The sequence below is a fragment of the Gopherus flavomarginatus genome, chromosome 23 (genome assembly GCF_025201925.1).
Source record: "Gopherus flavomarginatus isolate rGopFla2 chromosome 23, rGopFla2.mat.asm, whole genome shotgun sequence".
In the NCBI taxonomy this organism is placed as follows: domain Eukaryota; kingdom Metazoa; phylum Chordata; order Testudines; family Testudinidae; genus Gopherus; species Gopherus flavomarginatus.
The window spans coordinates 15,345,119-15,354,888 of NC_066639.1; the positions used below are offsets into that span (position 1 = coordinate 15,345,119).

At 66.8% G+C, this 9,770-nt stretch overlaps 1 protein-coding gene and 1 long non-coding RNA gene across 4 annotated transcripts in view; both read right to left on the minus strand.

Moving 5' to 3' along the window:
• LOC127039663 (uncharacterized) overlaps nucleotides 1-8,517 on the minus strand; it is a 36,480-nt gene extending 27,963 nt beyond the window's left edge. The window contains exon 1 of one of the 2 annotated variants that reach the window (XR_007771279.1): nucleotides 8,174-8,517. This is a non-coding gene — a long non-coding RNA (uncharacterized LOC127039663). Of the gene's footprint in view, nucleotides 1-8,111 lie in introns of both variants that reach the window. The other variant, XR_007771278.1, reaches the window with a different exon arrangement.
• WRAP53 (WD repeat containing antisense to TP53) lies at nucleotides 1,102-8,006 on the minus strand. Of its 2 annotated transcripts, none has more exons than XM_050933450.1 (11): nucleotides 7,589-8,006; nucleotides 6,262-6,620; nucleotides 5,777-5,875; nucleotides 5,127-5,235; nucleotides 4,750-4,838; nucleotides 4,265-4,355; nucleotides 3,809-3,941; nucleotides 2,887-3,095; nucleotides 2,671-2,774; nucleotides 2,029-2,172; nucleotides 1,102-1,445 (listed from the first exon to the last, which is right to left on the minus strand). In XM_050933450.1, the coding sequence occupies exons 2-11, from the start codon at nucleotides 6,507-6,509 to the stop codon at nucleotides 1,262-1,264; spliced, it is 1,410 nt and encodes a 469-aa protein (XP_050789407.1). In that variant the 5' UTR covers nucleotides 6,510-6,620; nucleotides 7,589-8,006; the 3' UTR covers nucleotides 1,102-1,261. The 2 variants fall into 2 exon arrangements, with proteins under 2 accessions (XP_050789407.1, XP_050789406.1); XM_050933449.1 differs by lacking the exon at nucleotides 7,589-8,006 and adding an exon at nucleotides 7,367-7,443.
• Nucleotides 8,518-9,770: the final 1,253 nt, after the last annotated feature.

Below are 9,770 nucleotides of genomic sequence, written 5' to 3' on the forward strand. Positions count from 1 at the left end.
GAGTGGAGGCTGGTGGTTAGACCATGGGGCCCCCTACCAGAGCCGGGACAGAACTCAGGAGTCCTGGTTCCCAGGTTGGAAAGGGAACCCAGGAGTCCGGGAGGCAGGGTCCCTTTAAGGAGGCAAGGGGGTGGGGGGCTCCTGTTGCTTCTGGCCCCGCCTGGTTGCCCCTGATCCCGTCTCTGTGACATCACAGGAGGTTGCTGTGGCAACCGGATGCTGCTGGAAATAGGAGACTCAGGTTGGAAGGGAAGACCCGAAGGTGAGCTCTTAAAGGGACCGCGACCCACAGGCGGAGAGCCAGGCGGGGGTGTATCCAGGGGCTCCTCACCCGGCCCTGAGATGCAGCCACCTCTGGGGCGGGGCGGCCGGTTATACAGGAACTCCTCACCCGGCGCTGAGATGCGCCCACCTCTGGGGCGAGGCGGTCGGTTATCCAGGGACCCCTCGCCTGGAGCTGAGATGCAGCCACCTCTGGGGTAGGTGGTCAACTGTCTACACATGAACCCCTCCGCCCCCCAGCGCCCACCCCCTTCCCAGCACCCGTACGCAGGAGTCCCAACTCAGCCCCCCACCCCAATAACCTTTCGACGGACACTTGCGCCAGCTCGCGGCCCCCTTCCCTCCCCCGTGCAGAGGGCTATTTACCCATCGCCAGCTGTGTTTGACCAGCCGCTGCCAAGGCAAACCAACCCTGCGCTGGCCTGCTCGGCCCCAGACAGCACTTGTGGGGGAGGGAGTGGGGGATGTTCACACGCCTGGGGGGGGGCAGATGTGCCTGCCCCCCGTTACTGGGATGACTGGGGTGGGATAGATCATGCCCCCTCCTCTGTCAAACTTTTATTTTTCCTTGGGGACTTGGTCAATTCCCAACAGCGCTGGGTTCCTTAGGGCAGGTTGTTATCGTAGGGTCTCCTGGCTGGTTGTTATGGTAGGGCCTACCAGTAGGATGAAAGCCAGGGAAGCCGAAGCCCATGCCCCAGGTATGCGAGGGACGTAGGGGCTAGTGGTTAGAGCAGGTGGGGGGTGAAGTGCCCCCCCTTGGGGTATCAGACCCAGCTCCTGTCTGTCACCCGCCCCCCCCCCCCAAAAATTGACAGATTAAAAAAAACCAGAAGTTTTATGTCTGCGAACGAGCCAGCGAATAGAGACAAAGCTGAGAGCGTTATGTACAGATCCCCTCCGCCAAGCAGTGCCCCCCCCCATCTCAGCCACCCCCCCACCGAGCCATGCGGTGGCCACACAGTCCAGGCAGGCGGCCTCACGGGGCAGGGTGGTGCCCCCCGCTCTCCCCACACCACCACAGCTGTAGGCAGTTCTGGCCGCGGGCCGGGCGCTGGGGGGGCCCAGGCCCCCCTTCCTCATCCTCCTCGGCGCTGTCCCACGGCTCCGGGAACTCGCGCTGGCCGGACGCGCTGGCCAGCAAGGGCAGGCTGGGGTGCAGGCTGGGCAGAGGGGAGACAGGGTCAAGAGGGGGCCCCCAGCTCCTCCCTGACCCACAGCCCCCCCCACTCTAACCAGTGAGCCCCACTCCCCGACCACAGCCAGGGAGTGAACCCAGGTGTCCTGGCTCCCAGCCCCTCCTGCTCTAACCCACCAGCCCCTACTCACCTCCCAGAACCCAGGCATCCTGGCTCCCAGCCCCCCTGCTCCAACCATTACACCCCACTCCCCTCCCAGAGCCGGGGAAAGAACCCAGGAGTCCTGGCTCCCAGCCACCCCCCGAACCGACCAGCCCCCACTCCCCTCCCAGAGCCGGGGAAAGAACCCAGGAGTCCTGGCTCCCAGCCGCCCCCCGAACCGACCAGCCCCCACTCTCCTCCCAGAGCCGGGGAAAGAACCCAGGAGTCCTGGCTCCCAGCCCCCCTGCTCTAACCCACCAGCCCCCACGCCCCTCCCAGAGCCAGGGAGAGAACCCAGGAGTCCTGGCTCCCAGCCGCCCCCCCAACCGAACAGCCACCACTCCCCTCCCAGAGCCGGGGAGAGAACCCAGGCGTCCAGGCTCCCCGCCCCCCCAGCCCCCAGTACCTGATCCCGTTGACACAGTCCCGCAGGGCCTGGAATTGCAGCAGGGGTTCCAGCACTGGCTCGGGGTCTCCGGTCGGGGGCTGAGCCGTGTCCCACACCGAGACCAGCCCCTCCGTGGTGCCGCTCAGCAGGAACCGGCCGCTCCTAGGGGGCAGGGGGGGAACGACAACACACCCCATCTGGCGCTTAGAGGCTGCAGCCGGGGGGAGGGGAGTTATGGCTCCCAGGGGTCCTTGGGCTCCCACACTGGCAGCAGCTGGGTGCCAGGATGCCTGGGTTCCGTACCCAGACCCCGATAATTATCTGAAGGCGCATTATTAGGGGTGTTATGGTAGCAGTGAGACCCCACCAAGAGCCGCCCGGCCCCACGGTGAGCGCTGCTCCCTGCCCCACAGGCAAAGGAAGGACTCTTACCCCTCTTCTACCGGATGGGGAAACTGAGGCACGCAGGGAAACTGAGGCACGCAACCACAAAGCGACTCGCTTGCTCTCGTACTGAGCACGTGTGCGAGAGCTGGGGAGAGAACCCAGGAGTCTGGGCCCCCAGCGCCCACTGGGCAGGGATGTGGAGAAAGGAGAGAGAGAGTGTGTTTGTGTGTGTGTGTGTGTGTGTGCGCGCGCGCGCGTGTGGACGACACTCACGGCTCAAGGTCGAAGTAGAGGCGCTGGTTGGTGGCCACGGAGCGGTGCATGGAGAACAGGACCCGGCCCGGCTGCCGCAGGTCCCAGCTCAGGATCTCGGGGTCCTGTGGGGCAGGAGATGCAGTAAGCCCAGCAGACCTCACTGGAGAACCCCCCCCTGGACTCCACCCCCGACCCCTCAGCAGCCGCTTCTCAGGCCCCGCAAGCTCCACCTACCTTGCGCCCCCCGGTGAAGAGCCGGGTGCCATCGGGGGAGAAGAGGGCGTGGGTGACGCCGCCCCGGTGACCCTGCAGCATGGCCAGGGCCGTGCCCTCGGCCCGTGAATACAGCCCCACCGTCCGGGAGTAGGAGGCGCAGGCGTAGAGGGGCTGGGCCGGGCTGAAGGCGATGCAGGAGATGATGCCGCTCTGCCCCTGTTTCTTCACTGCATGCGGGTGGGGGGAGGACGAGGACAGGTTACAAACCACCAAACGATCCCCCCCGAACAGCCCTCCCATCCCCTCCACTCAGTGCCGGGTCGTTCACTCTGGAACCTAATGATGGCAGGCTGGCAAAATGGACACTGCCGAGACCTAATTCCCTGGGGTGGGTTTAACCCAACGTGCTCCCTCCGCATACCCTGCCTGCCAACCCAAACCTGGCCAGGGTGTTAACACTGGACCCTAATGATGATGGTACATTGCCAGCTCCCCGTTTCACCGCAGAGAGCAGGAGGGGCCGTTCCTTCACAGCCTCCCCTAAGCTGAAAGGGTAACTTCAAATCTTGGGGGGCATGTTAACTCTGGAGCTCAACGATGGCAGGAAGATGCCCGACGCCTATTTCACTGGAAGAAGGGGAGTAGCTGGGGTTGACACACACACACAAACCCCAGTGGTTCGTTAACTCTGGAACCTAGTGATGGCCAACTGACCGATTACTAAAGATTCCCTTTGGAACCTAACAATGGCGGCAGATAATTCCCTCTTGCTCCCCAAGAGCCCAAGCATCAGCTCAAATCTGCCTCCCCTGACCTCCACGGGCCCCTCCTTTCCCTGCCACGGAAGCGTTAACTCTGAAACCTAATGGGTTTATTTTTTTTTACAAAGCCAGGGCCGTGGTGCCATCAGCCGCGGTGCTGCCAGGGAGGGGGGGCTCACCAAAGGTGGGACGGCTCTCGCATACCCGGCCCGGGCGCTCCGTCTCGAACACCCGCACGGTCTTATCAAACCCGCAGAACAGCTGCGAGCCGTCGGGGGTGAAACAGAGGGAGTGAGCAGCCGTCAGCTCATCCTGGGGACAGACCCAAAGAGAGGGGCGTCAGGACGCCTGGGTTCTTTACCTGGCTCTGGGAGGGGAGTGGGGGCTAGTGGGTTACAGCAGGGGGGGCTGGGAGCCAGGACTCCTGGGTTCTCTCCCCAGCTCTGGGAGGGGAGTGGGGGCTGGTGGGTTAGAGCAGGTGGGGCTGGGAGCCAGGACTCCTGGGTTCTCTCCCCAGCTCTGGGAGGGGAGTGGGGGCTGGTGGGTTAGAGCAGGTGGGGCTGGGAGCCAGGACTCCTGGGTTCTCTCCCCGGCTCTGGATGTGGGGGGGACCAGGTGCCAGGCTCTGTACGCACCAGGTGGTTGTAGCTACGGAACGTGGCCCGCAGGTCCCCGCAGAAAGCGTCCCACACGTGGACAGGGTTGTCCCGGCTGCTGCTGGCAAAGCTGCGGGACCACAAGAGGGGAAGAAAGGTGAGAGGAGGGGTCAAGGGGGAAACATTGGGGGAGTGCAGGATAAGGGGCAGCTGGCACCCCCTAGACAAGAAAGGTCCCTGCCCCATTCCCCACCCCCTGAGCCAGCCAGTCCCTGCCCTGGGGCCGGGTGGGAGCCGGCGCCCCCTAGAGGGGAGAGGCCCCTGCCCCATTCCCTGCCCCCCTGAGCCAGCCAGTCCCTGCCCTGGGGCCGGGTGGGAGCCGGTGCCCCCTAGAGGGGACAGGCCCCTGCCCCATTCCCACCCCCCTGAGCCAGCCAGTCCCTGCCCTGGGGCCGGGTGGGAAAGGGCTCCACCCCATTCCCCGTGGGCCAGCAGGGGGCGCCCTCGCGGGCCGCGGCATTTACAAGCAGGTGGGTGGGTCGGCGGAGCTCATCAGCGGGAACCAGCAGTAGTCGTAGACTGTGTCTCCCTCGGCCATTCGCAGCACGGGGCTCTGCGGGGAGACAGACCCACGGATGGTGAGGTCACCCCTCCGGGGGGCAGGACTCCTGGGTTCTCTCCCCGGCTCTGGGAGGGGAGTGGGGGCTGGTGGGTTAGAGCAGGGGGGCTGGGTGCCAGGACTCCTGGGTTTTATCCCCGGCTTGAGGAGCGGCGTGGGCGCTACTGGGGGAAAAATGGGCCCCCACCCACACGCCCACTGCACCAGCACAGTTCTGCCCCACACAGGGACGGGGTGGGGGGTGACTGTCCCTTTAAGAGCACTTCCCCCTTCCCCTCCTACCATCTCGGCCACGGCCCCCCACTCCTGACCGAACAGCTCGGGGGGCAGGTTGTAAATGCGCAGGGTGTTGTCGGCGCTGTTGGTCAGCAGACAGGAGCCGTCGGGGGCCCTGCGGAGAGAGGAGGCAGAGCCAGGCCATCAGGGTGCCCCCAGTCCTGGGGGAGAGGACCCAGGTGTCCTGCTCCCCTGCTTTAACCACCAGCCCCCACTCCCCTCCCGGAGACAGGGAGGGAACCCAGGAGTCCAGGCCCCCTCCCCTACTCTAATCACTAGACCCCACTCCCCTCCCAGAACTCAGCTAAAAAAATCCCCCATGCCTCAGTTTCCCCTCCTATCCACATGTATTTAGGCTGAAGGCCTGAGCACCCAGCCCATTGTGGGGAGCCCCCCCCTCCAACTCGGGGTCCCCTCAATCGCAGGCAGCAGTGTCCATGCAGCACCGACTATGAAGCGTGTCTGGGACTCTGCTCCTGGCCTGACGCTCTGTCCAGCACCGGGGGTGGGGTGGGGGGTGTATCTGAGCTCCTCAAGGGGGCTCTGTGTGACACTCAGCACCCCGAGGGGGCAGCCAATCCCTGATCAGAGTCCCGGGACGTAACCCCAAATATCTACACCCGCCCACCCCCCGAGGGCCCGGCCCAGCGTCCTACCACTTGCAACCTTTCAGGAAATTCTCCGGTAGGCAACTGTATTCGGCCCAGGCGCCCGTCAGCAGTTTGGGCGGCCCCAGGAACGCGTAGCCCGGCACGCTGGGGGGAGAGAGAGGGGAGACACTGGTACAGAGGTTACCCAGCCCCCCTGATTTGATCCACCAGCCCCTACTCCCCTCCCGGAGCCAGGGAGAGAACCCAGGAGTCCTGGCTCCCAGCCCCTCCTGCTCTAAGCACCAGCCCCCACTCCCCTCCTGGAGCTGGGGAGAGAACCCAGGAGTCCTGGCTCCCAGCCCCTCGTGGCCACTCTAAGCATTAGGCGCCAGGTGACACACTTGGCCTTGAACCCCCCCCGGTGAATCAGGACACCCCGACCCAGCCCCTGCTCGGCACCAGTGACCAGGACCAGGAGCTCCCCGCCCCACTGAATCTCCGTATGTGTGGGGCCCGTGCCAACGCAATGGGGGGCCAGGATCGTCGCTCACTAGCACTCGTCCTCCCACTCGGGTTCCTGTCCTCCGTCCTCTGCCACTTCGGTCCCTGCTTCCGCCAGCCCCTCTCCGCCAGCCGGCTCCCCAGCCGGGTCCTCCTGCGGCACGGATCCCGCCCCCGGCGCCTCGCCCCCGGGGGAGCCGTTCTGCCGGACCAGCTTGGGGGGCGGCTCCGGGGACTCGGCGAGTCCCCCGCCTGGATCGGGCAAACAGGCATCGTCAGCGAGCGTCCCTGCCTCCATCGCCCGGGCGCTCAGCTGGGCGGGTGGCGGGGAGCGGGGCCGGGTCTGCTCCGGGGGGGCTGCAGCGACCGACGTGCCCCGGTGAGTCGGGCATCCCCAAAGCGTAGGGGCCTGGCAAGGCAGGAGACAAAGGGTTAATGGTGGGAGAGAACCCAGGCGTCCTGGCTCCCAGCGCCCCCTCCCCTCCCCTCCCAGAGCCGGGGAGAGAACCCAGGAGTCCTGACCACCAGCCCCCCCTCCCCTCCCAGAGCCGGGGAGAGAACCCAGGAGTCCTGGCTCCCAGCCCCCCTGCTCTAACCCACCAGCCCCCACTCCCCTCCCAGAGCCGGGGAGAGAACCCAGGAGTCCTGGCTCCCAGCCCCCCTGCTCTAACCCACCAGCCCCCACTCCCCTCCCAGAGCCGGGGAGAGAACCCAGGAGTCCTGGCTCCCAGCCCCCCTGCTCTAACCACCAGCCCCCACTCCCCTCCCAGAGCCGGGGAGAGAACCCAGGAGTCCTGGCTCCCAGCCCCCTGCTCTGACCCACCAGCCCCCACTCCCCTCCCAGAGCCGGGGAGAGAACCCAGGAGTCCTGGCTCCCAGCCCCCCCTGCTCTGACCCACCAGCCCCCACTCCCCTCCCAGAGGCGGGGATAGAACCCAGGAGTCCTGGCTCCCAGCCCCCTGCTCTGACCCACCAGCCCCCACTCCCCTCCCAGAGCAAGGAGAGAACCCAGGAGTCCTGGCTCCCAGCCCCCCTGCTCTGACCCACCAGCACCCACTCCCCTCCCAGAGCCGGGGAAAGGACCCAGGAGTCCTGGCTCCCAGCCCCGCCCCCAGACCACGTGTCTCTCTGCCCAGCTGGAATCTGGGCTCTTACCCCTGGACGGAACCATTCTCCAATAGGGGTGGGGGAAATGGACGGGACCATTCTGCCGGGGCAGGCGGGGGGGTGGACGGGACCATTCTCTCCCGGGGGGGAGATGGACGGGACCATTGTCCCGGGGCAGGCGGGGGGGGTGGAAGGAACCATTCTCTCCCGGGGGAAGATGGACGGGACCATTCTCCCGGTGCGGGGGTGTGTGTGGACGGGCCCCGTTACCTCCCAAGGTTCTCGTTCCGAGAGCACGAGCCGCTCAAGCGGTGGAGGCCCCCATGACAGCACCAGGCTCCACCCCCTCGGGGAGATCTCGCGAGACTTGCCCCGAAACACCGCGATACCTGAAGCGCGGCCTCTCACGTCGCCCCCCCTCACGGCTTGCCCCAAATCCCGCGAGATCTGAGCGGCTGGCCACACTCCTCCGCAAGTCCCGCGGGATCTCAGCCCCTGGCCCAGGGCTCCGCAAATCCCGCGTGATCTCAGCCCTTGGCCACACTCCTCCACAAATCCCGCGTGATCTCAGCCCTTGGCCACACTCCTCAGCAAATCTCGCGAGATCTCAGCCCCTGGGCCACACTCCTCCAAATTCCCCCCAGCCCTGCCAGTGCCCCTCACTCCTGATCTGCAGCCCCTGCTAGCCCAGCCCTGCCCCCCCCAGCTCTGCCGGTGCCCCTCACTCCCGACCTGCAGCCCCTGCTAGCCCAGTCCTGCCCCCCCAGCTCTGCCGGTGCCCCTCACTCCCGACCTGCAGCCCCTGCTAGCCCAGTCCTGCCCCCCCCAGCTCTGCCGGTGCCCCTCACTCCCGACCCGCAGCCCCTGCTAGCCCAGCCCTGCCCCCCCCAGCTCTGCCGGTGCCCCTCACTCCCGACCTGCAGCCCCTGCTAGCCCAGTCCTGCCCCCCCCAGCTCTGCCGGTGCCCCTCACTCCCGACCTGCAGCCCCTGCTAGTCCAGTCCTGTTCCCCCAGCTCTGCCGGTGCCCCTCACTCCCGACCTGCAGCCCCTGCTAGCCCAGGCCTGCCCCCCCCAGCTCTGCCGGTGCCCCTCACTCCCGACCTGCAGCCCCTGCTAGCCCAGCCCTGCCCCCCAGCTCTGCCGGTGCCCCTCACTCCCGACCTACAGCCCCTGCTAGCCCAGCGCTGCCGGTGCCCCTCACTCCTGACCCGCAGCCCCTGCCAGCCCAGCCCTGGCCCCCCTCCCGTTTCCTGTTTTTCGTAACTCTGTGGTTTGCGTTTGCTTGTGACACTGTCGGGCCTTTCTGGGGCTGGGGGCGGGAACCATTTACACGCTGGTTGCGCCAGTGGCCCCCACATGCCCGTCATGGGCCTCCCCTCCCCCAATACCCCCCCCAGTCCCCAGCTTCCATGGACTGCCCCCCCCAGGTGACAGACCGATGGGGCCCCCATGGTGCGGGATTGGAACCTATTGGGTGCCTCATCCCCTCCCCCCGAGGGATGACCGGGACCTCTGCTGGGGGGGCTGTCTGGAGGGGAGCTGCTGGGGGGGCTGATTTGCAGGGGCACAGCTGGGGGGGGCTGTCTGGAGCCTCAGGGTGGGGCCCAGTCGGGGCGCCCGGCTGTAGTCAGGGGGAGGCCGAGATAGGAAGGGGGCTGGTCTGACGGGGAAAGGGGGAGGCCTCAGCTGGAGATGGGGCAGGAGTCGCGAGGGGGGGGTCTCTTGAGGTGGGGGGGACCCACCTGGGAGGGGAAGCAGGTGAGAGGGGGCTGAGTGGAGCTGAGAGGAACCAGTCAGGGCAGGAGGCTGGCTGGGTCGGGGGGCTTGAGCAGGGGGGGCAAGTGGAGCTGGAGGGGAGGGGAAGTTGGCTGGAGGGGGGGTTGAGTAGGGGGCAGGTGGAGCTGGGGGGAGGGGGCTGGGAGAGGAGGCTGGCTGGAGGGTAGCTAGAGGGGGGGTTGAGTAGGGGGCAGGTGGAGGTGGGGGGAGGGGAACTTGGCTAGAGGGGGGGCTGGCTGGAGGGGGGTTGAGTGGAGGGCAGGTGGAGCCGGGGGGGAGCCTGGCTGGGGTGGGGGGGCAGGGAATGGGACACAGGGGCTTGGGGGGGCCCAGCCCGGTCTCCATAAGGACAAAGCCGGAAGGCGTCTGTGACGGACCCGCTGGGGTGGGGGGAGCCCCGTGAGCCCCCCCCCGTAGCTGAGCTCCCGGGCAGAGGGGGACACGGGGGGGGGGGCGTTTGGCAAGTGGAATAGTTTTTTATTAGCAGGTAACAAAGCCAACGCAGAGCCCCCGGGCGACCCCGCCCCCCCGCTCCCCTTGCTCCCACCCGGGATGGTAACAAAGCAGCTCCCCGGACGCCTGGGTCCCTTCCCCTCTGCCAGGCCGGGGGCCCTTTGCTCTGTACCCCTGTCCCTGCCGGGCTTCTTACAAAGCCAAACATGAACCCAGGAGTCC

Excerpts from the sequence above, each read along its gene's own strand:
- WRAP53 (XM_050933449.1), bottom strand. The coding sequence starts at position 7,417 with ATGGTCCCGTCCATTTCCCCCACCCCTATTGGAGAATGGTTCCGTCCA. Across the intron at positions 4,356-4,749 it reads GCCGACCCACCCACCTGCTT|CTTTGCCAGCAGCAGCCGGG; the intron begins GTAAATGCCGCG and ends GTGGTCCCGCAG. Across the intron at positions 3,096-3,808 it reads CGAGAGCCGTCCCACCTTTG|TGAAGAAACAGGGGCAGAGC; the intron begins GTGAGCCCCCCC and ends ACCCGCATGCAG.